Below are 24,677 nucleotides of genomic sequence, written 5' to 3' on the forward strand. Positions count from 1 at the left end.
GCAAGATGGACGGATACACTGAAGGCAAGGTGTGATGCTGTAGTGTGTTTGACCACGTGTGTGTGTGTTTTGGGGCGCTCCAGCTGTGTCACCTCCTCCAGTGTGATGGAAGAAACACTGCATGTCAACATTGGTAGGCTCTGCTCTTTCTAAGGTTTGTACTGCTGCTGTGCAACTGTGTTGATGTTGGTTGAGTTAGTATTTCTTGATTGATCCAAGCGTCTTGACCATGTGTTGTGTTGATGTTCATTGATTAGTGATTATCATCTGTTTGTGCTAGTGTTCGAATGTGTTTGTGCATTGTGTTTACATCTCTTCAGCTTTTATTTGATGATGTTTCACATTCTTGTAGCAGAGTAAATAAGAGAGTTTAGTCTGACCGGGCTCTGCAATGAATCCAGGTTAAATATGCTAGAAACAGTTCATCCAAATTAATGAACTTCATCATTTCTGCTCACAAAACTACATCAACATATCTTTCATTGGAGGTACGCTATGCAGGATTTTTGGTTACTGTAGGTAAACACGCTCACCAGTGAGAATAAAAGTAAAAGCCAGCCCCAGATACAATCTTGTTTGTTGTTTCGCCTTGCTATATTTGCACTTTTTCCACGCTGTGTCTCTTAAATGCCTGCTGCCCACAGTCTGGCACCTGGTCGCTGCCTTTTTATAAAGCCCCGACCTCAGCTGAGTGTGTCGGGGTACACACCCATAAACGTCCCAAAGAAGAAAATAAAGACAGAGGGCAGAGTCTCTGCAGATAAATACACCGCCACACACTTATAGTGGTTCATAAGTGATGATTGAGAGGGATTACTTCTGTATGAGTCTATACATTGTTGTTTAGGACAACCCTGCATGTTATATCTTCAAATAATGGCCCTGTTATTCAGAATAAACCTAACCATTTACTGGGCACAGTTTTAATTGGAACTATTATCTGGTGAAGAAGCCTTGAGCCTCTTGAGCCTCTCGATCCACCATAGTCCCAAATGTCTATTTCAGGGGGGGGCAGTGGGTCTATAGGGAGGGATAACAGGTCAACAGTACACGTCACATAGAAGTGGAATACATCATCTGAGAGCTGGAAACCAAAAGATTAATCTGAGATTCACCTCACCACTGTGCATGAAGTTTTTCTAGCCATAAATCTGTATTGAACATTGTGTTTTGGTTAGGGACCTCTTCAAAGTTTGAAAGTTGAATGTTTAGGGGCTATGATATGATGGCCATTCTCCTGCTCAATTATGTCTCATTAGTGCCTCTTCAATTTTTGGGTTGGTACCATTTGTTGCACAAATGCTAAATTTAAACATTTTTGACCCCTCAAGAATTGATCAAATTCCATCCAAAATACCACATTAACACACTAAGACCTTGAAGAATGCCATAAAAAAATCCATGCTGGGATTTGGTCTCAAAAACTTTTGATATTTGTTAGGTTTCTGTAAGAATTGCATTTTTTAGTGATTGGATGGTGAGCACGTCTGCTTTGATGACTGCTGAGTAACTCTCTTGTTATATACCCATGAAAGCTGTATTTCATCATGTTTGTGGTTGTAAACTGTAGCTTCAAAACTTAGCCGGCTGCAGCCTCAGAAAAACTCTTCTCTCTTATTTAAATCTTTGCCGTGTTGTGTTTGTTTCGCTTAAAGTTTTTTTTTTTCTTTAAGCCTACTCCTGCCTTGTTTCTCTTTGACACCATTTCTCCACTGTCATGGCCGCCCTTCTCTCTCCCTCATCTCCTTTCTCTTCCTCTCGGCATTTGTCTCGTCTTGAATACATCCTCTATGCATATTTGATGCCTCCTGCCCTCCTGTAATAGGCTGTGTGAATGAAATAATGATGATGTGTAATAGATATGTGCTGGATATCGAGCTGGAGGCTAGCACGATTATATTTCAGATGAGAGTTGTTTCTTTAGTTGATAAATAAAGATTTATTGACCAGTTTTCACACTAAACTCAACACAGAAGCCTCAGTTCTGGTTCAGCTGTAGTTCAGGTCTTCAGAGAGGACGCTGCTGCTCATCACTGTGTTTTACTGAGCTGAGGATCAAAATCTGTGGATGACAGCTGTGTCAAGCATTTGATTAATTTGTGCTGGACGTCCCTTTCTCCTTCTGTCTCGTCAGGGGCTGCACAGAGGAGTATGAGATGAAGACCATGGAGCAGAAGCCAGAACCTGAGCCTCTAGCGGCAGGCTACCGACCATCCCCTCGCCCCATGTGGCGATGGGACAGCCCACCTATTCCTCCGGGACTCCACAGTGCCCCCAACCCACAGCGCTGGGCTCCGATGGGTCCCCCACCTCATCCACTGCCACGCTCATACAAGAACCAGATGCCTGCTCCCTACAGGGAGCCACAGCACCTCAAGAGGTGAGCTCCAGAGAAGTATACTGCTATTATCAGCAGCATCCATATTTGCGTCTTATTTATCAAGATGATCTGATATTGATTAACTGAGGTTTGTAACGTAATTTTCACCAGTACGTTAAAGGTCCAGTGTGTAGGATTGAGCGTTATCGATTGACAGAAATTGTATATAATATTCATAACTATGCTCCCATCAGTTTAGAATCATGTAAAACTAGGAATCATTGTTTTCACTACCTTAAAATATTTATATCTGCATACGGAACAGGTCCTCTTCCACACCATGTTGCACCATCATGTTTCTACAGCAGCCCAGAGTGCACATATCTACTCCTGGCTGTAGGCAGGGGTATTTCTGCATGTTGGTCGGCCACCATAGTTCTCCTACACACTTGACACAGGGGAGAAGTTTCAGTTCTGCAACCTCACCTCCAGATACCATTAAATCCTACACACTTGACCTTTAAATGTGGTCCTCCTCTGTAAAAACTAACAATCCAGTTTGCAAAGGCTCAGTAGGTTATAAGTGTTCGACCTTTCAGTACTTTGTTGAGGATAGTCTTCTAAAGGAATGAATATATTTAAACAGATCCTGACCAGATCTGACGAAAACTCTTTACTTTTGCAGCATGTTTCTCACTTTATGTAGATTTAGATTACGCATACTCTTGTAGCAGCCTTACTCGTCTGCTTCACCTTGCTGTGATCTGATTGTTTTTCTGTTGGTCGTCCAGCAGGCCGGTGAGCTACCCAGAGAACCACTACAGTCTGTCTCCTGCAGGAGGCGACAGAGTACTGCCCTACAGAAACCCCTCAGCCAGCTTCTCCTCGCCCTCCTCAGGCCTGGTCAGCCTCGCCACGATGGGGCCGCCTGGAATCACACCGGGCCCCTTCGTGCGCTACAAACCCTCCCCCGACAGGTGTGTGTGGTCTTCTGTTCTCCGAGCTCTCCTTCTTTGATCCTCGATTAAACATGTCCGATGTTAACAACTGTTTTGCTGCTTAGAGGGTGGATTATATCTGTTGGTAAGATGAGGATGAATAATGTGTTCAGGTCTGCAGCAAGGCGTGTATGAACACACTGTCTCCTCGAGGAAGGATCTGTTGTGTGGGCGGCTCTTCCTCACTGTGTGGAGGTTGATAACATCTCGCCCAACAGGAGAAATGTCTTTTATTCAGCTGCCATCAGGATGCAAAACAGAAACTGAAATTTAAATCCAAACTCTACATTTTTTAAGGCTTGCTTTGGAGTGTTATTTCAGTGTATTGTGCATGTTTTAGTTAACATTATCCTCTGTGTGCGTGTGTGTGTGGGTACCACTGTATGAATATGTATGACTGCATCTAATTAACCCACATGTGTTACTTATTTCGTATATGACAGACAGTAGCATGAATGTGTTAATTAATCAACTGCTGTCCCCCCTCCTGTGATCCGTCTGTGTAGATATGGAGCAGGACAGCGCTCCCTGCTGCCGTATGAGCCCCACCTCAGTGTGGACATTACCTCCAGCGGGGAGTCTTCCTCAGGCTTCACCAGTCAGGACAGCACCATCGAGCGCTGCAAAACAGGTACACCACCTTCACAAAACAAAGAGAATTATCACCTGACTCAGCAGCTCCCCTCAGCTCCGTAGAGCTTTAGGGATTTTAAGCTCTTTGTTTTGGTGTTTTGGCTAGTTTAGTGTTATTCCTCAAAATATATTCAACCTCTCATCAATGTTTTCAGTCACAGCAAGCAGCTGTTTTCAGAAAAAAAAAAGCTCTTTAAACTCACTGTACAGTACTCGCTCATCACCGAACAACTGACAGACACAGTTAGCGACTGTCTGGTGAACATACTGGAGCAGATACTCTTCTCTGGAGTTGGTAGAGACCAAAAACAGTGGTAAAAGAGAGTAAATGTTGGACTCATTCATCAGGTGGCCAAAAACAGGACTCCGAATGAATCATAATGTTACCTTGTATCTGTTTGATGTGTAAACTGGCAACTGTTTGCTAACACGTTCACCATATCAACCTAAAAGGTGGTGATATGTGGCCAAAAAGAATTTATTACAGACTTATCTTTAACTACATTCATGGTCTCTATATTGTGTCAAAGTGTGTGTGTTGTACAGTAGAGATAATGGAGGGTGATTTTGTGGGTGGGTGGAGGTCAGTGTTTAAATGTGCCATAAGTATTTAATCCTCTTTGCCAACCATGGAGGTTCAGTGTAATTTTCTTTAATCCTGCGAGTGTCTGTGTGTGTTTTCTGTCTAGAACCCCTCTGGCATGTCCCAGCATCGTCGTCTCGGGGACCGGGTGGTGGCGGAGGGGGGCAGAGGAGAATAACCAGACAGGATGTCCCAGGGAAAGACTCTCCAAACAGACACTCGAAGGTCAGACTCGTCACCGCCCAGTTTTATTGCCCATTTTCTTGGCCACTGTGAGTGCGTCTGAATGTTTCCTTGTGTCCTCTGCAGGGCGAGACTCAGTACTCCAGCCACTCCAGCAGTAACACTCTGTCCAGTAACGCCTCCAGCAGCCACAGCGACGAGCGCTGGTTTGACGGAGGAGCTGGAGGAGAGCGAGGAGGCGGGGGTTGCCTTGGTGACCCAGCCGACCCTGACCCAGTCCTTCTCAACAAGGGGGGGTCTAACGACAGCGGCATCGATGCCTCGACTCACTACAACAACACTCGCCACGGAAACATGTCCAACAGCCAATCCCTCAAGCCTATGCATGGCTTTGCCGCCTACAGTGGCGTCCAGGAGCTGTCCGTGGGAAGGAGCAGTGGTGGCAGCAGTGGCAGCGGAGAAGCGAGGAGACGGGAGTCTTCACCCATCATACCAGCTGCGGCCAACCAGAACAAAGGGTACCGGACCAGGACATTCCCGCCTCCTGGCTCCAGCGCTGATAAAATGGATGCTCTCAAACCCAGGTAAGAGAACGACTCACTGATGAGATGCATCTTTTATGGCATTTTTTATGAAGCTAATATTAACTAACATTAACCTCAATGAATGACATGGCAGATCTGTGCTGAGTGTTGCTTTACATTCATAAATCTTTAACGCTGCCGAGCTTAATGGAGAATATGCGTACTTGGTAATAATTTGAGGAATCTTTCGTGAATGATAAAGCAGCAGCGTTCACCAGATCCTTTTCAAACAACATGCAAATCTATCATTAAAGGGTACATTAAGGATTAAAGCAGCCTAATCCTTGTGAAACATACAGATCATCATGTGATCTCTTCTGCTGGTGCACTTGCCTCCCCCCACATCGTAAACGCATGCAGGCACAAAACACAAACATGCACAGGCTTCGACTGCTCTGTGCTGGATTAAAACAATCTGTGTTTAAACCCTGAGCGCCATCGACTCTGGTGTTGCAGTCTGTGCCTGGGGTGTGTCGGACCGTCATCAAAATATAGACATAAATTTAAAACAAAAGGCTTTAGGACACAGATGATTCATCACAGGTACTGTGCACAGTTAAACAGATGTGGGGGTTTTGTTTTGGTCACATTATTACAGTAGATGTTATTGGGTGATAGATATAGCAGTTGTAGTTCATTACTCTTCTGCTGTTTACCTTTGCTGTCAGTGGTGTTGTATCAGCAGTCAGTAGCATAGTATCTGCTGTGTGATACAGACAACACTACCTCCACTTAATTGCACACTCTGTCTTCATTGCCTGATCAATGAAAAGGAGGAAAGGAAGATGCGTGCTATGAGAATAAATTATGCCTGTGTAGAAAGACAAACAAAAAGAGTAGTAAAAAAAAACAAAAAAAAACTCAGTTTACCTTCTGTGTCTGTGCTCTTAAAATTTATTTCACATTTTAATGGCAGACTTACATGCCAGAGGATCACCCACTCACTCAATCACATGATTATTAGGTCCTCTTTCCTAAAGGAGTAGTTCCATATTTTGGGAAGGATGCTTATTGGCTTTCTTTTCCAGAGTTGATGAGGAGGTCAGTAACTCTCTCATATCACCTACAGCCAGCAGATGGTTAGCTTAGCTTAGCACAAAGACTGGAAACGGGGAAACAGCTAGTCTGGCTCTGTCCAAATTTAACAAAAAAATCACCCACTGGTCGGCTGATTTTTGCCTATTCTCCAAAAAAACTGTTCCTTTAACTCGCTGACGAGAGGAAGATCTTTTTGTGACTTGTAATATTGGAATTGATCCTGCAAAGGGGCAAATAATTAAACCATATAATGTAAAATGCTTTATTTTAGCACAGAATTAATCTTTTGTAAATTTTTAGTTCAGCTGGAGAAAATTATTTTCCCTGCATGTCCCTTCCTGTGATCTTAATATCTTGTTCTTTTCGATTTTGTTAATGTACGTTGCATCATCTATCTGTGACATTGTCTGTTGAGTTAATGATATTAATCTTTTCCTGTGAAAAGAAGGGTGGACAAGCAGACATTGCCCACCCTCTGTAAAGATGTTGAGTGAACTAATTATACTAAAGTCGCTGCCTCTGAGAACCTTCTTCACTAGCTTTTTTTTTCAACAGTTTATAAAAAGGCTTTCCCTCCTGTATTACACTAGATTGTGATGTATTAATTACATATGTATCTGTGTGCCTTGTCTGTCCTTTCAGGGCCTACACACCGCAGGGTTACAAGACTCCAACAGCCGAGAAAGCCCAGCCCGTCCGAGCCGCTACGACGACGCCTACTTCAGCTCAGCTGAGCTCCATCCCTCTGTCCAGCTCCGCCCCCAAGGCCTTTTATGGGAAGAGCAGGCCAAGCGCTTGGCAGAACGAGGACAGCAGCCCGTCGCCTTCAAATGCAACCTCCTCTGAGAGCAACAACAAGAAGTAAGTTAGTAACTGAGAGCTTCAAATGAGCAGCTTTGAAGGCAGCTGTGGCTCAGGAGGTAGAGTGGGTCGTCCACAAATCGGAAGATCAATAGTTCGATCCCTGACTCCTTCAGTCCACATGTCGAAGGATCCTTGGGCGACATACTGAAACCCAAATTGCTCCCAGTGTGTGTGCCAGTAGTGTGTGATTGTGTATGAATTTTAAACTGTGTAGCAGGTGGTCTGGGCTCGGCCACCGGTGTATGAATGAGTGTGTGAATGGGTGAATGTGGCTCTGAAGTGTATTTGCATTTTGATTGGTCTGAAGGCACTATTAAGAGACATTATTTTCACTAATGAAGTTGAGGTGTCTTGACCCTATTTAGTTTTTTGTCTCCACAACTGACATTCAGTTACTCATCCTTGCTCATCCTAAAATCATTATGATTAAGCTTTGAAATGGAGCGAATTTTCTAGTCCTTATTATTGGTGAATACAAAATGATGCTCAGGTCACCTCAGTTATAAATTGGTAATTAATGTAAACATGGAACAGGTTACATTAGTAGAAACCATGATTGTCTCCAGTGTGTTTGGGCCTGAAACCAGCCTCTAAAATACTGACCTGTGAATGGGCTGGAAGTGAAAATGGTTAGGGGTCAGTGTGGGGAGAAAATACACACTATCCTTTGTGTTTTTTGTGCTCATGTCTCGTTTCTCCAGGCAGGTGGATACGAACTCAAAGAACGTCTTTGGGCAGCCTCGGCTCCGAGCCTCACTGAGGGACCTGCGTTCTCCTCGACGGACATACAAAAGCACCATCGAAGATGACCTGAAGAAACTGATCATTATGGACAACGTGGGAGAGACACCACAAAGAGACCCAGTGAGGAACACACTAACATTTGGCACTGTAACATGTTATCAATCAGCAGTCTTACTTTGATGAACTTGCACACACAGCTCTCTGATCTCTGGTCACTTTTATCCCTGTAGTCTCCTAGACGGACCTTGCAGCGCACCTTTTCAGATGAGTCACTGTGCAGCGGGCGCAGAGAGGCCAGCTTCGCCAACTCTGAGAATCCGACGACGCCCACTGACGTACTCTTCACCTGCACACTGCCCACGCGCAGACATGCCGTCTCCTCAAACCACATGCAGAGCAAGAAGGGTGAGTTTAAACTGCAACAACTGTTGTCGTTTTGCTTTCGGGCAGGTGGACGAAACTTGTGAAAATGGTGTTGAGCGTTCGCTGCCAACACTGCTGTGTTCAGTGTGTTAGCTGCCAAGTTTCTCTCTGTGGGGATCGAAGAGGCTCCCTAGTGAAAGCAATCCTTTTATCATTGTTATGCACAAGTTATTTGTGGCTTTCACAACTTCTACAACCCTGTACATAGATGCGCTTGTTTTTATGTAGAGGTTTGTTCACTCACTGCAGCTGCTCTCGTCTCCTGTCCCTCAGTGCCTCTGTCTGCCTCGGAGCTGTCTCTCACAGAAGTTAGAGACAAAGTTCCCCCGCTGAGGAGGCTCGATCCTGGGCTGATGCCTCTTCCAGATACAGCCTGTGGACTGGAGTGGTCCAGCCTGGTCAATGCTGCTAAGGCCTACGAAGGTGAGGATGGAGATGCTTCAGGATTAGGTTTGTTTAACTCACTGTGAGATTCTTGATGTAACAGGTGGGATTTTGTGGATTTTTCTGTTATGGTTTGGCTGAAAGTTACACGCCCAACAGCTTACAGAAAGTGACTTCATGTAATTGATCCATTTAATGCTAAACCAATCAAAATTGATCAAGATTTAAAGAAGAAAAGTGGGATTCATTGAATGTAATTAATAAGCACAAAATGTAAAATCCCTGGTGGATGTGAGACGTATTGTCTGGATGTCGGGTGTTGTCTCGGCTCTCGTCTGTCACACGACACTCCTGGGAAAGAGGGAGTGATTTGCGCCTTCATCTACCTACATGATCGCCTGCTCTGCTTCCCAGCCACTGTTCCTTGTCTGCGTCTCCCTCCCGTCCCTCGTGTCCCCTGCAACCACAAAGACGATCACAGCACAGACAAACACACCAGACTCAAGCCAACACTTGATCCATAACCTTACCTGCTGCCAGCTCCTCCTGTGCTGAGGTGTGATTGTGTCACGTGTCCCGAGGGACACTCGGGTAAAAAAAGACTCGTTTATACAGCTTTTTAGAAAGTGCGATTATGTGTCTCTGTTGCAGCACAAAGAGCAGTTTCCCTCTTCTCACTGACTGAGCCGCAGGTCGGAGGTCCAGACATGAGACCAGTTGTCAGTCCGGTCCAGTTTCAGACTCCTCAGACACCACGGACCACACCAACCTTCAGCAGGTAGGTCAACCTGTGCAAGCCCATTTTCACCAGAATGATTAAAAAAGAAAAAGATCCTGTAAGTCATTAGAAATGAGTTAATACCTCAAAATAATGACTGATTATCTTAAAATAATAACTTAGTATCTCAAAAGGATTTTATTTGAAAAAAGACAGTATCTAAAAATAGAGAAGCTCCTCAAATGATTTAGTATCTCCAAATAATGACATAATATCTCAACATAATGACTAAGTATTTCAAAAATAATGAGTTAGTATCTTAAAAAAAGGACATACTATCTCAAATTAATAACTTAGTATCAAAATAATGACATAACATCTCAAAATTATAATGTATCTCAAAATAATGACATATCTCAAAATAACAACCTAATATGTCAAAACAATAGCAAATAAAACACGTCCGTTTTTGACACTGCTGTGTGTCATTAAAAGACTGATATATATGATATTTGTGAGTGCTGATATTTTGATCTATTCAGTTTGTGATTTTTGGGTCGGCACCCTGTGATTTTTCAGACTGAGTCGAGCATGTCAGTTCTTTTGTTTTGAAAATAATAGCTTAACCTATCAAAATAATGACATGATATCTCAAAAAGAAAAAGACCTAAAAGTCAAAATGATAACTTAGTAGCTCATAAATAATAACATAGTATCTCAAAATAATAACTTTGTATCTCATAATAATAACTTAGTATCTCAAAAAATGACGTAATATCTCAAAATAACAATTTAGTAGCTCAAAATAATGACGCAATATCTCAAAATAATAACTTAGTATTTCAAAATAATGATGTGATATCTCAAAAATAATGACCAAAAAAATCAAAATAATGACTAAGTATCTCAAAACAGTGAGTTAGTTTCTTTAAAATAATGAGTTAGTATCTCAAAATACTAACTTTGTATCTCAAAAAATGACATATCTCAAAAATAATGAAATATATCAAAATAATGAGTTAGTATCTCAAAACAGTGAGTTAGTATATCAAAACAGTGAGTTAGTATATCAAAACAGTGAGTTAGTTTCTTTGAAATAATGAGTTACTATCTCAAAATAATAACTTTGTATCTCAAAATAATGACATATCTCAAAATAATGAGTATCTCAAAACAGTGAGTTAGTATCTCAAAAATGACGTAATATTTCAAAATAATGACATAAAATACCAAAATAATGACATATCTCAAAATAATGAGTTAATATTTCAAAACAGTGAGTTAGTATCTCAAAACAGTGAGTTAGTATCTCAAAACAGTGTATATCAAAACAGTGAGTTAGTATATCAAAACAGTGAGTTAGTTTCTTTCAAATAATGAGTTAGTATCTCAAAATAATAACTTTGTATCTCAAAATAATGACATAAAATACCAAAATAATGACATATCTCAAAATAATGAGTTAGTATCTCAAAACAGTGAGTTAGTATCTCAAAAATAATGATGTAATATTTCAAAATAATGACATAAAATACCAAAATAATGACATATCTCAAAATAATGAATTAGTATTTCAAAACAGTGAGTTAGTATCTTAAAAATAATTACATAAAATATCAAAATAATGACTTTGTATCTCAAAATAATGATGTAATATCTCAAAATAATGGCATAAAATATCAGATAATATCATTATTCCAAAATAATGAGTTAGTATCTCAAAACAGTGAGTTAGTATCTCGAAATAATGACATGAGATATCAAAATAATGAGAAAGAATCTCATTCTATTAAACTTTGTATCTTAAAATAATGACCTAATATCTCAAAATAATGAGTTAGTATCACAAGGGGATGTTGTATCAAAAACACAGTATCCAGAAATAAAGAGAAGCTCCTCAAATGATTAGTATCTCAAAATAATGGGAACCTTTCTCAAAATCATGAGATAGTATCTCAACTATTAAGCACGTCGTTATTTTGATGAAGTCTCTGATTATAATGACTTGCGGGATCTTAATTTTCATTGCCGTCAGGCAGACTTGACGAACAGTCATGTGAAACAGTGCAGTCAGAAAGCTCTATTAACTTATCTCTTTGTCACTACTGCCACCTTGTGGTACTTTACTGAACTGAACGTGAGCAGACTCTCCAGCTTGTGAACTCCTCTGTGAATTCTCACTAAAGTAAACAGTTTGTTGTTTGAATTATTGTTTCAGTCTCTGTGTTTCCAGACAGGTTGTTTATTTTTCCTCCCAGTGAGCAGCACTAAATATATTATTGAAACTAAGGAGCTTCAGCTCAAACAGTGTTACACAAGAATTAATGCACTCACACAGACACCAGTAAAACCTGTTCTCTATGCACCTGCACAACCTGCACAGCACTCAGTGTGTGTTTCTCTTTCAGTAGTGTTGTGGTTGTTGGCTCTACATGCAAAGTCATTTGTGGTGTTTGTGTTTACAGCGACGAGGTGCCCAACGACTTGTCTGGTCGGCTCTACCACCTGGAAGTGATGTTGAAACAGCTCAACAATGACCTGGAGAGAGTGAGAAATCTTTTGTTTTTCACATATATTCTTTAATAAACAGGTAATAAAAGTAGAAAAATGATAACCCAGAGCATGATAGTAATGTTACATGCACCCACCAGGATACCATTTGATACTTTTACCTCCTCACGCTATAATAAATCAGCTTTTGAATAAAATGCATTCTTGTGTTTCCTGTGTTTTAAAGATGAAATTTTACCAAAAAAGTTTTTACCGGCACCTCTAAAGCTGTCTAATCAGTGTTCAAAATTATTGTTATTTTAATTTGTTCACAAACTGAAGTCTAAAAACGACAAGATGAGATTTTTGAGGGGGGTTGTGGTGCTCATAGACACATTTTTGTTACTGCAGAGTAAAGCCAGGTCAGCTGTTTGCCAGTTCCCAGTAAATATGCTAAGCTAAGCTAACGTTCTCCTGGCTGTAGCTTCATATTTAGCTGACAAACAGCAGAGTGGTATCGATCTTCTCATCTGACCCTCAGCAAGGAAGCAAATAAGAGTATTTCTTATAAAGGTCAAACTATTCCTTTAATATCAGCAAAACTGAAACTGACTCTTCTTCTCTCCTCACGTTGCCGTCACCAGGAGAAGCAGGATAAAGTCGTCCTGCTGGCAGAGATGGCCAACCTGAGAGAGAACAACCAGCGCTTACAGGAGGAGAGCCTGACAGCCAGCGAGCAGCTGCGCAAGTTCAGCAGGCTTTTCAATAACGCCGACAACACGGAGCGTGACCACGAGCCTCACTCCTTAACACACGAATCTGACTCAAAGAGGGAGTGATGCCTGCAGAGGAAGAAGAGATTGAGACCACAGAGGGAGGGCGGCTGTGAGAGCACCCAGGATTCCTTGCACACAGCGGCGGCAGAGATCACACTGACGTCACCTCACTCAGCTTCCACTGGACTGCCTTAAACCGTAGAGAGAGCAAGACAAAAAAAAAAAAAAGATTTTTAAAAATGCAACACTCCCAGACGGAGCAGAGACCCTCCCTCTCTATTCTCTGAGCCCGTTTATTTTATTTTTATAAACTGAAGTCCAAAAGTCTTATATACCTGTCATATATATAAATACATATGCTACTATGCCAGAGGAGCGAGTCAGAGAGGAGACTGTTTTCGAGAACACTACATCACCTGGAGAGGCCTAATACTGTTCCTGCAGCCAATCAGCCAAATAAAAGACTCATTACAGACTGCATCTCCCAGAATGCACTAGAAGTAATGGAAGCTCTACAGACATGGTACTGTAGATACATGCCTGTGGTACAATTCTCATGTATCAATATTACCTATATTGTACTGATATTGTCGTACTAAAGAGATGTGTGTGTGTGAATGTGTGTGTGTGTGTGTGTAACTGATGGTACAGCGAACACTCAGAAACATTATGGCACAACAGTGTTTGTGCTCGAGGCAAGATCCATTTTATTAACCTCTGGTGTGAGCGTGTGTATGATGGTCTGTTATAGGACGTGTTGAGTGATGAACAAACTAGTTTACTGTAATATGAACACTTGTGGGCCACGATACTTTTCTTTCCTCCGTTTACATGGATGAACCCGCGGCCCTTTAGATGTGAAACAAGCCATCAGCGTGTTGAGCGAGTGTAAGTGGTCGATGTCATGAAGCTCAGTGATATTAATAGTATCATATCTCTAATGTAGTGCATTGTTTTGAACTTAATTTTCACTGTTTTCAGCAGTGCCGTATCATCTCAGATCTAAATGTACTGGATAATTATTTTAACCTTGAGTCGTTGTCTCGGTGCGTCTTACAGATGATCTTTTTTTATATATGTATTTAAAGCGGTGGTTTGACATTTTGTGTTTGCTTTATGGCAGAGACTTTCTGTTAAATACATTAAGGGGACAGCCAACAAACGGTTATTAGCCTAGCATGAAGACTGCATACAGGGGAAACTCGCTCTGCTCAAACATAACAGAATCTGCCTACCAGCACCTCTAAAACTCACTAATTATTAACAGCCATGACAGCTTCACCTTGTGAGTTTGTGTGTGTGTCATCATGGCAGAATGTGGTCCTGGTGACACCAACTGTGGACTGAAGCAGTTTCAGTACTTTGTCAGGTTTTTATTAGACTGTCTGTGGACAGATATTGTCACCGCGACAGTGTCACATCCATGCAAGATGCAGTCACAAAACTTTACAGGTGTTAAGATCAAATTGAAGGCCTGGTTTGAGGATGGGTGTGGTGCGAGCAAGGGCACCAGAAGTGGGGGATAGGAAGCAAGGAAAGGACCATTGCCTCCTCTCAGAGCCACACTGGTTTTAAATCACAGATCAAAGTCGCAGCTGGTGTGATTTCATGGTAAGATTGTCTCTAGTCAACACGTTGTAAGTTTTTTAATCCCAAACAAAAACAAGTTCTAAAGGACAATACACCAGTTTACAGCCAACATCCAGGTGTTTCCGCTGGTCGTCTGGCAATTTGTCCTGATGTTATTATAGTCTGTATAAAATAATGGGCGTAGCGTTATGTCACCCTTTGGTTTGTGGACTCCTGCCGTCTTGTTTTTTTGGTGCCAGGAGTGACCAAATTTGGACGAGAGGGTGCAACTGACTCAGACTGTAGTGACACCTCACAGACAGCCTGTCACTCAAAGCATCCTGCCCTGAAATATTTGTAACTTTAAGCCTTTATATAATATAAATGGGCAAGTTATATACAACCTAACCTCCTGTACAGTTGTCATGAACAAGTGAATTAGCTCTAGAGACCCAAACCACTTTTTGTACCAGGCTGTACACACATTTAAATCTGCTGTAAAGTTGGGCATTTTAACATGGAGGTCTATGGGGATTGACTTGCTTTTGGAGCCAGCCCCTAGTGGCCATTAGAGGGGTTGCAGTTTTTGGCACTTTCAAGTTGGCTTCATTTTTCAGCTGCGTAGTTTGCTGCTTGGGTGTTAAACAGAACTCTGTGACCTGATGAGCAATTCCATCTAGCCAAAAATATCACCTTTAAGGACTGTCGGGCTACATACATACTTGATTTCGATAGCTGTTACCAAACATGGTCCCCTTATAGTATTTAAGTATAAAAAAACAAACTAGATTTACCATGTTTATTAATGAACTTTGGATGTGCTGGTAGGTGGACTTTATTTCTGTTGGACAGAGCTAGCTCCAGTCTTCATGCTAAGCTAAGCTAACAGTCTGTTTGCTTTAGCTTCATATTTAACTGACAAACACGAGTGGTATCAATCCTCTCTGACTCGCCACTAGAGGTAAATAACTGCATTTCCCCAAAATGTCAAACTATTCTTATAACTGCGTCTTCTTTGCATACTAATCAAGATGAATCTGCCACCCGTAACGTGTGCTTACAGAAAACATTTACTGTACATGAAACTCACTCGACAACACTGAAGCTCCGTCATATCAGAACCAGTCTGTCTGTGTGTGTGAGCGGATTTGTCCCCGTGTTCTGTGACGACCCCAGATGAACACAAAAGACACTATTTATACTGCTAGCTTGCTTAACGATATTGTCTACTATATCTATTTTTCATACGGAAACAATGTGTGGTTTTTTTGGACGCTGGTACTGAATGGACACTACATCCCTGCAGAGGGTGACTCTAATCTTCCTGTCGGTTTAGATATGCTGATAAAATTGTACTACATGGTCACGTCCTGCTCTGCCCTGCAGGACGGCTACTTCTCTGTCGTCAGGAGCTTTCTTCCCTGGTCAGACTGGAACAGTTGAATTTTGAATCCCAACTCACTCAGGTTCCTCAAGATGCTGTTAAAGGACACTAAACATTAGCTAGGAGTGGGCGATGTGACGCAACCTGAGGCAATTTGCATTTAGCCGTACAGTTTATACTTTTGTGGTTATCCCTTTAATATATCTGGGTGTATTTGGTCATTACAGGCAGAGACACAAATTCATCTGCAAGATTTTTCATGAAGTTGACCATATTGATATCTTCATTTAAGATGCCATGACAACAGATTCTATCCATGTCGCCCACTCCTACTGTCAAAACTACTTTTCTTTCACTGACTCGGAGCTGGACAGAAAACTGCCACTTCCTCCTGCTCTCATGTCTCCGCCTCCTTTATTCCTCTGCAGCCAGTTTGCCAGTTTCAAGTTGTCACTTTGATACCAGTAATGTTTGTACCTGTGTGGACCTTTAATGGGGTTCAGAGTCTCAGAGTTGAAGTGACACACTCCTGTTATTCCTGCTTCATCCGTGCAGCTTCAGCTGTGACTTTAGTATCTGCAGGTGTCTTTAGTTCGCTTATGTAAAAGGGGCAAGGTTTCTTTTTTTTTATATAGTTAATGTTATGTATAATTTTAAGCTATTTATAGCATACACAATGATCCCTGTTGAACAAATCAATAATGCATTATGGTTAACGGTAATATTGTATAACTAGGTTTGTTTTTTTTTAGATGTTAAATATTTTGATAATTTATTTTTTAACACATTCCCACTGTTGCAGACAATAGTGAAGATGAGAGGGTACTGTGTTTTTATTTGTTTATGCCGTTTTACTTCTGATTTCTGTACAAAAACTGATTTGTATGATTCCTTGTCGTTTTTCTATTTTCTGGCATCATCGTTTCCCCGTTTGTGTGTTGGTGCTTTCTGCGGGACGCACAGGCAAAATGTTTTTGGTTGGACATTGTTTTCTTTGGGTTGTAATAATAACTTGTACATTTAAAAGTGTAAATTATGTTTTCATTATTTTATAAAAAATATATTAAAAATAATTATCAGAACACTGGCTGATTTTCTATTATTTTTTTTCTTTCAATTTTCGACAATAGTACCTCATTTCTTTGAAGGTACACAAGTGGTAGTAAATAGGATTGTGCCGAATTCTCTGACGAAACAAGCATTCCGTACTGATAATGTATTTTTTAGGAGTATGATTGTCATCTGAGTAAAAAGTGTCCTTATTTGTGATGAGGGAAATTCTTAATTTTGGGAGCTGTGTTCAATCTTTGTGATCAAAAAAGATCTGAAGCTCAATCCTGAGGCTGTTCTGTAAATAGATTTCTAATAAATGATAAATAGAGCAACTTATGATCATCCATATCAATTTCAGGCTTAAAATAACAAGCTCTGATGATTAGGCCCTGCCCATTTCCAGTTTTCCAAGTCCCATTCACTTCCAAGTTTTAACCCATTAAACCCATGCAGATACAATCACTTTAGAAGTATTTTACTAAATAGTTCACATTTTCTGATTTGTATATGAAACATCAGGACATACACATCATTTAAAGGGCCCATGGTGACGTCTTAGTTTTCTTTGACCAAATGTTAAAAGCCCTAAAATATTTCATTTTTGCATTTTAAGACCATGAAAAGTAGAAAATCACCTGGCACTTTTACTTCATAAACGTCTGAAACGATTCAACAGTATTGTAGCTTGTAGACTTTGAACATGCAGCAATAATGGATCCAACTTTTAGTTAGAAAATAAACAATTGGCAACTATTTTCAATTAAAAAATTCTAATATTTTACTGGTTTCAGGCTCCAGCACTGCTGCTCTTCTCAGTCTTACTGTAACCAAATGTCTTGTGTGACCAACAATCCAAAACTGAAAATACTCTGTAATGTAAGAGAGTATTTTCAGTGTTGGACTTTTGGTCACACAAGACATTTGGTTACATCTACTATGGCTATGTGATGAACATTTTTCACTTTTAATTAAAAAAACAAACTAAAAAAACAGCTCACATCTTACTGTGCTTGTCTATTAAGCCTTTTGAAACCTGACAAAATTGGCTTGGTTTCTTTAAAACATGGGGGAAAGGCCCCCCCAAAAATTGTGAGAAAATAGTCAAGAGAATAATAAACAAACAAGTTTTTAAAAAAATAATGAAAAAAGAAAACAAAATGACCTGGAAAAACAGCTTAAAAATAACATTTTTTTAACATAATTTTTAAATATACATTATTTTTCTGTAGTTTTTCAACAAATGTCTAAATCTATAAAGAAAAGAAATCACACCAATTTAAATATTGTGAAATTTAAATACTTGCAAAAAGCATCTGAAAGCAGCACAGGGATTTATGTCACTCCAGGTTTCAAGGGATTAAATAATTCATTATAATAAAAAGTAGCTGCAGCTCTGCAGCACTTGCTTTGGTCTCTGATGGGGTTTTTTTTTCCACCAGCTCACACACATGTACACATACACACACACCCAATTAAACTTGCATGTAAACTTTATTCTCTATTACAAAGTTATTTAATTTCCAACATAAAATACATTTTGTAGTAAGTGAGTGCTTTCCTCTCTTTGACATTGGTGAGCTGACAACCATTTTATTAAAACTTTATACATTAAGGAGCTCGTTAGAGTGAGGTTTATGAAAAATGCTCAAGTTTTGGCTTTAATATTTGCACTTGCATAACATCGGGCTTCAAGATCAAGTAGCATCAGGTGCATTCACACGACAACCTGACGCCTCAGCAGGTAACAGAGAGAGAACACGTCTAAGATCCACACATTAAGCAATCGTCTTTGTTCTGCAGAGAGCACACCATGGCAGCAACGTTACGCTCTTTGATCTCCTCCTCTGTGGGTTTGACCGGCTCCTGCGTCTCCTTCAGTTTCTCCTTGTTCAGCGTGAACTGGATGGGGTTGGCGGCAGGCTTCGTCCTCAGGTAGTACATCCCCGTCTTCAGACCCTGTGGCGAGAGTGAGACATGAGTTTAACACCTATAGCATTCACAGCAGGAAGTTCTCTCTGTTAAAATCCTCCTGTCCTCACTTACCTGTTTCCAGCCGTAGAAGTGCATGCTGGTCAGTTTGCCGTAGTTTGGCTCTGCGATGTGGATGTTCAGGGACTGGCTCTGGTCAATATATGCGCCACGGTCAGCGGCCATCTTGAGTACGGTCTTCTGGGAGATTTCCCAAACTGTTTTGTACAGCTGCTTCAGATCATCTGGGATCTCATTGATGTTCTGTTGAAACAAAAGTTTTCTCTCATCAAACCACACGGTAACAAACAAAATAATGAATCAGCATTTTGTCATGTAAAAAGTTTGCTTCCTGCTCTGCGATGTGGGCGTGACAGATCTGGATGTTTTACCTGAATGGATCCGTTGTGAGCGATCAGCTGGTTCTTCATCTCCTCGCTCCACAGTCCCCTCTCCGTCAGGTCTTTGAGCAGATGAGGATTGACGATCTGAAACTCTCCAGAGAGGACCCTGCGGGTGTAGATGTTGCTGGTGTAGGCTTCGATGGACTCGTTGTTGCCCAGGATCTGGGCGGTGGAGGCCGTGGGCATTGGGGCGAGCAGCAGGCTGTTCCTCACGCCATGCTTGGCGATCTTCTCCTTCAGCAGCTTCCAGTCCAACAGGTCGGTAGGCGTCTTCTTCCACATGTCGTACTGCAGGATGCCCTTGCTGACGGGAGAGCCTTCGTACGTGTCGTAGGGGCCGAGCTCAGCGGCCAGCTCGCAGCTCGCCTCTAGGGCGGCGTAGTAGATGGTCTCAAAGATGTGAATGTTCAGGAGCTGAGCCTCGGGGCTTTCAAATGGGTGACGCATGAGGATGAAGGCGTCTGCCAGACCCTGGACGCCAATTCCTATCGGCCTGTGGCGCTTGTTGGAGTACTCCGCCTCAGGCACTGGGTAGTAGTTAATGTCGATGATCTTGTTCAAGTTTTTGACAATGACTTTGGTCACTTGTGCCAGTTTTTTAAAGTCAAAAGTCCGCTCAGGGGTGACGTACATGTTTAGTGCGATGGAGGCCAGGTTACACACAGCTACCTCATCATCGCTGGTGTACTCAACAATCTCTGTGCACAGGTTGCTGCACTTGATGGTGCCCAGGTTCTGTTGGTTGCTCTTCCTGTTGCAGGCGTCTTTGTACAGCATGTATGGTGTACCAGTTTCTGTCTGGGACTCGATAATGGCGTGCCACACCTGCTGAGCCTTCACCACGCGCTTGACCCTCCCCTCCTTCTCATAGGACGTGTAGAGCTTTTCAAACTCCTCCCCCCAGCACTCGTCCAGCCCGGGGCACTCGTTGGGACACATCAGAGACCAGTCTTGGTTGCTCTCCACTCTCTTCATGAACAGGTCGGGAATCCACAGGGCATAGAAAAGGTCTCTGGCTCTCTGCTCCTCCTTTCCCGTGTTCTTCTTCAGCTCCAGGAAGTCAAACACATCAAAGTGCCAGGGCTCCAGGTACATGGCGAAGGCTCCAGGCCTCTTGTTGCCGCCCTGGTCAACATAACGTGCTGTGTTGTTGTAAACTCTCAGCATGGGGACGAGCCCGTTGGAGTTGCCGTTGGTGCCAGCGATGTAGCTTCCTGTTGATCTGATGCAGCTCACCGCCACGCCGATTCCTCCAGCTGATTTGGAGATGAGGGCGCACTGCTTTAGCGTGTCATAAATGCCTTCGATGCTGTCGTCTTTCATGGCGAGCAGGAAGCAGCTGGACAGCTGGGGCCTGTTGGTGCCTGCGTTGAATAGCGTAGGGGAGGCATGAGTGAACCACTTCTCTGACAGCAGGTTGTAGGTCTCGATGGCTGCGTCAATATCTGTTTTGTGGATCCCGACGGACACTCTCATCAGCATGTGCTGCGGTCGCTCGGCCACTTTGCCGTTGATCTTCAGCAGGTAGGACCGCTCCAGAGTCTTGAAGCCGAAGAAGTTGTAGGAGAAATCTCTGTCGTAAATGATGGCGGAGTTGAGGCGGTCTTTGTTCTCAAGAACGATGTCGAGCGTCTCCTTGGAGATCATGGGAGAGTGGCGTTTATTCAAGGGGTTGACGTAGTTGTACAGATCCTCCATCACATCACTGAACACCTTCTTGGTCTCTTTGTGCAGGTTTGAGACGGCGATCCGCGCAGCAAGGATGGCGTAGTCGGGGTGTTTTGTTGTTAGAGTGGCGGCGATCTCTGCGGCCAGCGTGTCGAGCTCCACAGTGGTGACGCCGCTGTACAAACCCTGGATCACCTTCATGGTAATTTGGGCCGGGTCTACAAAGTCGGAGTTCAGTCCGTAGCACAGCTTCTGGATGCGAGAAGTGATTTTATCGAACATGACGCGCTCTTGGCGTCCATCTGAAAAATAAACAAATTAAAAAAACCTGTCAGTTAACACAATCACCACCGACTAAAGATGTCAGTCAGCAAAATTACACAATCAATAGAGTAAAGATGAAACTGTGATAAAACTCAATCATGATAAATCTAGTGATTGTTATGTGTCAGGGATTTTCAACTTTTTTTTTTTTTTTTTTAAGAAAAACACAATACACTATATTTCACATAATAAACTTCTAACTTTTTTGTTCACTTTCATCCTTTTAACATAACAAAGACATCTTGTTGCATCAGTTGGCTTCTTTTGGGTCTATTGTCCAATTTCCTTTTAGCTTTCCTGTTCTGCTGCTGCTGCTTTAAGTGACACAAGTGAAATATCCCTTTTAAATATAAATAATAACAGTAATAGTGTCTATTAAACTGAATACAGTTGATAAAATGAATCATATTTGGTCATTAAATAATTATCATGTAGTCAAAGTAGCCGTGCTACAGTGTAAAAATCCTGTCACAACTAAAAGGTGATGCCTTCAAATCTTACTTAAGTAAAAGTACATATGTTTTATTAATATAAGTACTCTTAAGGAAAAAGTACTGGATTATTACATTTTAAAGTGATACATTATCACTTTAATGTTGCAGCTGTAAGGGTGGGGCTGATGTTAATGACTTTATGTAGGCTACGACTAGTTTAACCTCTGATAACATATTATTTAGTAGTTAATTTATATTGTGTATTAATGATCTAAATCATCAAAGTAACAAATGTAGTAGAGTAAAAAAGTACATTAGCCTCCAAACTGTGGTGGAGTGACGTTAAAAGTATAAAGTAGTACGTTACTTCAAAACTGTACTTAATCTAGTTACATTTCACCACTGCTATTACTACATGATATATCACTTTATTGTGGTCTTTAATTACTTATTTAAATGTTGTAAAGAGCTCAGATAGTTTAAAACCATTTGGTTTTTATCAAAGAAACGTGTGCAGTAATGTTTGTTTGACTATAAATGTGTGCAGATTGGATTCAACCTGTAACAAAGACCCTGTGGCAGTGAACGCACCTTTTTGACACTGTGGTGTCAAGTCTGATATAACTGTAGAGGCAAAGCTCACTCCTCCTGGTCGACAAAAGTGCGCAAGACCTGTCTTGTGTTAACTAACATTTCTTACAACCAGAAGCTCTCTGAGGTCCATACTGACATCCAGGTAGAGCTATATAACTTTATCTTTTGGCGCCAACTATGACAAAGGCCATAAACACCTGCAGGAAGGGGGGGGGGGGCAAAATTACATTTCTATCACTCAAAGGTCATTTGTAAGAGACTTTCTAAAACGACATGCTTGTCAACCTGATGGTAATTAACTGAATAAAACGTTGACAGTCTGGCTGTAACGTTAGCCTCATATGTAACACTAGTCACTAGCTAGCTTAACTAAGTTAACTAAGTGCTGCTAGCTAACGTTAACTAACCGCTTCACGCTGCTTCCCTGACACAAGCATGGCGTGTAAGTTTCGGCTTTGTGATAAAACACCTAATGAGTCAGACACATGCAGCAGATCAGTCGCTGTTACCGCTCAGTATGTGGTTGATCCAGTTTCCTGACAGTGACAGCCCTGATGCTAACAGGCCTGATCCATAACAACAGAAAGGAGCTCACCTCGCTTGATCACATGCATGTTAGCAAAGTGTGATGTTGACTCGTCCCCAGAGAAAACAGCCGCTGTCCTGCTACAGCTTTATCTTCTCCTCGGTGTCAGGATACGGATCTGGACACACACTGCAGTCAGGCTCAGAGGAGAAAGCGCGAATGACTCTAAAAGTCCCGCTAACGTCGCATTTGTACGGAAGGCGGAACCGCTGTGGGTGAGGATGGACGGGCGCTCTGACCAATCAGCAGCAAGAGAACGCGGGCCTTCATGTCTCTAGACCAATCAGAACAGTTTATAAAGTCAGCTTCCTTTTCCGCTCATTTTCCCGGACGAAAATCTGGCGGGATCGAGAAGTGGGTCATATAACATGTTTTGTTTTGTCCTGACCTGATGCAAGATTACTGACACACAAGAATGTACTGAATCTGTGATTTTAAAAGTTTTTCTGGACTACATCTACAATTTCTGGATTTTATTACAGATACACTCAGGATTTACATCAAATCAAGTATTTCTGCAAATTAAAGCAATCTGGGGACAGAAAGAGAACAATGATGCAATGATTTGGGTGGATGTGTAAGAGAAAAGGAAGTTCAGAATACAAGATTATTGAAAATATAGTTTATTTAGTGTTTTAATTTTATATAGTTTCTGCAGCACATACTGCAGATCTTTCATACATGTTAATCATAGATATAAAATATCAGTTATAGTTCATCTTTTGGTTTACACAGGGGAAATGGTTGTTTTCTTTGTATTGCAGTGAGTTGATCCGAGACCATGTATTTTTGATCATTTAAAATACATACCGTCAAGTAAAATAAAGGTATTTTTAATTAGTGTGCCTTGGATTCATTTTGAAGGAGACTTGCATTTTATATTTTTTATTGAGAACATACTCCACCTATGCAAAGAGCCATCCACAAGATGGAATAAGAGCACCTGAAGTGTCCAAAGAGCACTTGTATCTGATCACAAAGACCCAGCAGTGCTTCAACTCCATCGTTTTAACTGCTTGCATCTTAATTTTGTATTAAACTGTATTTAATCTTTTTTTTCCCCAAAATACAAATTGCACTATTTGTAATTGTGAAGGGGAAACTATTGAACATGTGTTTGTAGATTGTTTTTGTGCCACTTCTTTTTGGTTTGATTTAAAAAGGAACCTTTCAAAACATTTTGAGTAGGATGTCACACTAAGATAGAGATATTACTCATTTTGAACAATCCCTGGATAATTATTTTAGCAAAACATTATGCGTATGCGTTATTTGGCTTAAAAAAACACCCTTCTTCTATATTTCTTAAGATAATAATTTTAAAACATACTTGACTACTGCTGAAAATTTTAAATTGGCAAAAAATATTAGATAAGACTTTTTAGTTTTACTCCAGTGGTGCAGCAGACTTTTTTGCTTTCATTATGTTTCTTTCTTTCCCCTACATTTTATTCATTTATTGTGCAGCTGAATTTATTTTTACATTATTTTCATATTATGAAATATATTTTCTGCAACGTTTGTAATGAAAATCTGGAACATACATATTGCATGTACTCAGAAATGGGAGGGGGGCCGTCAAAAAGCCTAGAATGAAAAGTTCGGTTTTGTTTGCAATTTTTTATATATAATACGTGTCATAAATAAATAAAAACTGGTTGATTTGAATTAATTGATTTGGCCCTGCACTAGGATTCGTCAAATGCAGCTAGAGCTAAAAGTGCATGAGAAAGACATGATTATAGAGAGGGGGACTGGGGGGCCCTCAGCGACAGCTCATGCACACTTCCCAGAATTTGGTGCTGCGTCCCTGCATGTATTGAAACTATTCAATAAAGTTTGTGGGAGAAAAAAAAAACCTCTATTTAATAATTAATCTAATTCCCTGCAGTTCCCCCTCCCAGTCAGTAGATGGCAGTAGCGCACCACAGAGCTGTTTTCCTGGCACTCAATAC

General features: G+C 41.2%; 2 protein-coding genes across 6 annotated transcripts in view; one reads left to right on the top strand and one right to left on the bottom strand.

The window, feature by feature from the left end:
- Positions 1–12,968, top strand: part of sipa1l3 (signal-induced proliferation-associated 1 like 3) — an 81,816-nt gene extending 68,848 nt beyond the window's left edge. For 3 of the 5 annotated variants that reach the window (XM_078167086.1, XM_033631102.2, XM_078167087.1), the window contains exons 13-24: positions 2,135–2,380; positions 3,112–3,297; positions 3,825–3,949; positions 4,641–4,759; positions 4,844–5,301; positions 6,982–7,200; positions 7,905–8,067; positions 8,178–8,352; positions 8,644–8,793; positions 9,406–9,532; positions 11,938–12,019; positions 12,607–12,968. In XM_078167086.1, the coding sequence (XP_078023212.1) occupies positions 2,135–2,380; positions 3,112–3,297; positions 3,825–3,949; positions 4,641–4,759; positions 4,844–5,301; positions 6,982–7,200; positions 7,905–8,067; positions 8,178–8,352; positions 8,644–8,793; positions 9,406–9,532; positions 11,938–12,019; positions 12,607–12,801 (2,245 nt within the window). In that variant the 3' untranslated portion in view covers positions 12,802–12,968. The remainder of the gene's footprint in view (positions 1–2,134; positions 2,381–3,111; positions 3,298–3,824; positions 3,950–4,640; positions 4,760–4,843; positions 5,302–6,981; positions 7,201–7,904; positions 8,068–8,177; positions 8,353–8,643; positions 8,794–9,405; positions 9,533–11,937; positions 12,020–12,606) is intronic. The other 2 variants (XM_078167088.1, XM_033631103.2) reach the window with 1 other exon arrangement.
- Positions 12,969–18,211: 5,243 nt separating this feature from the next.
- Positions 18,212–22,918, bottom strand: LOC117260284 (ribonucleoside-diphosphate reductase large subunit). Its single transcript, XM_033632247.2, has 4 exons — positions 22,732–22,918; positions 19,105–21,086; positions 18,788–18,976; positions 18,212–18,700 (listed from the first exon to the last, which is right to left on the bottom strand). The coding sequence occupies exons 1-4, from the start codon at positions 22,748–22,750 to the stop codon at positions 18,506–18,508; spliced, it is 2,385 nt and encodes a 794-aa protein (XP_033488138.1). The 5' UTR covers positions 22,751–22,918; the 3' UTR covers positions 18,212–18,505.
- Between the last annotated feature and the right edge of the window lie 1,759 nt (positions 22,919–24,677).

The sequence above is a fragment of the Epinephelus lanceolatus genome, chromosome 4, assembly GCF_041903045.1.
Source record: "Epinephelus lanceolatus isolate andai-2023 chromosome 4, ASM4190304v1, whole genome shotgun sequence".
Taxonomy (NCBI): domain Eukaryota; kingdom Metazoa; phylum Chordata; class Actinopteri; order Perciformes; family Serranidae; genus Epinephelus; species Epinephelus lanceolatus.

What these genes read in the sequence shown, in the direction of transcription:
- LOC117260284 (XM_033632247.2), bottom strand. An exon ending in CTCACAACGGATCCATTCAG is followed by an intron (nt 18,977 to 19,104) that starts GTAAAACATCCA and finishes TTGTTTCAACAG; the next exon opens with AACATCAATGAGATCCCAGA. An exon ending in ACTTCTACGGCTGGAAACAG is followed by an intron (nt 18,701 to 18,787) that starts GTAAGTGAGGAC and finishes CTCTCGCCACAG; the next exon opens with GGTCTGAAGACGGGGATGTA.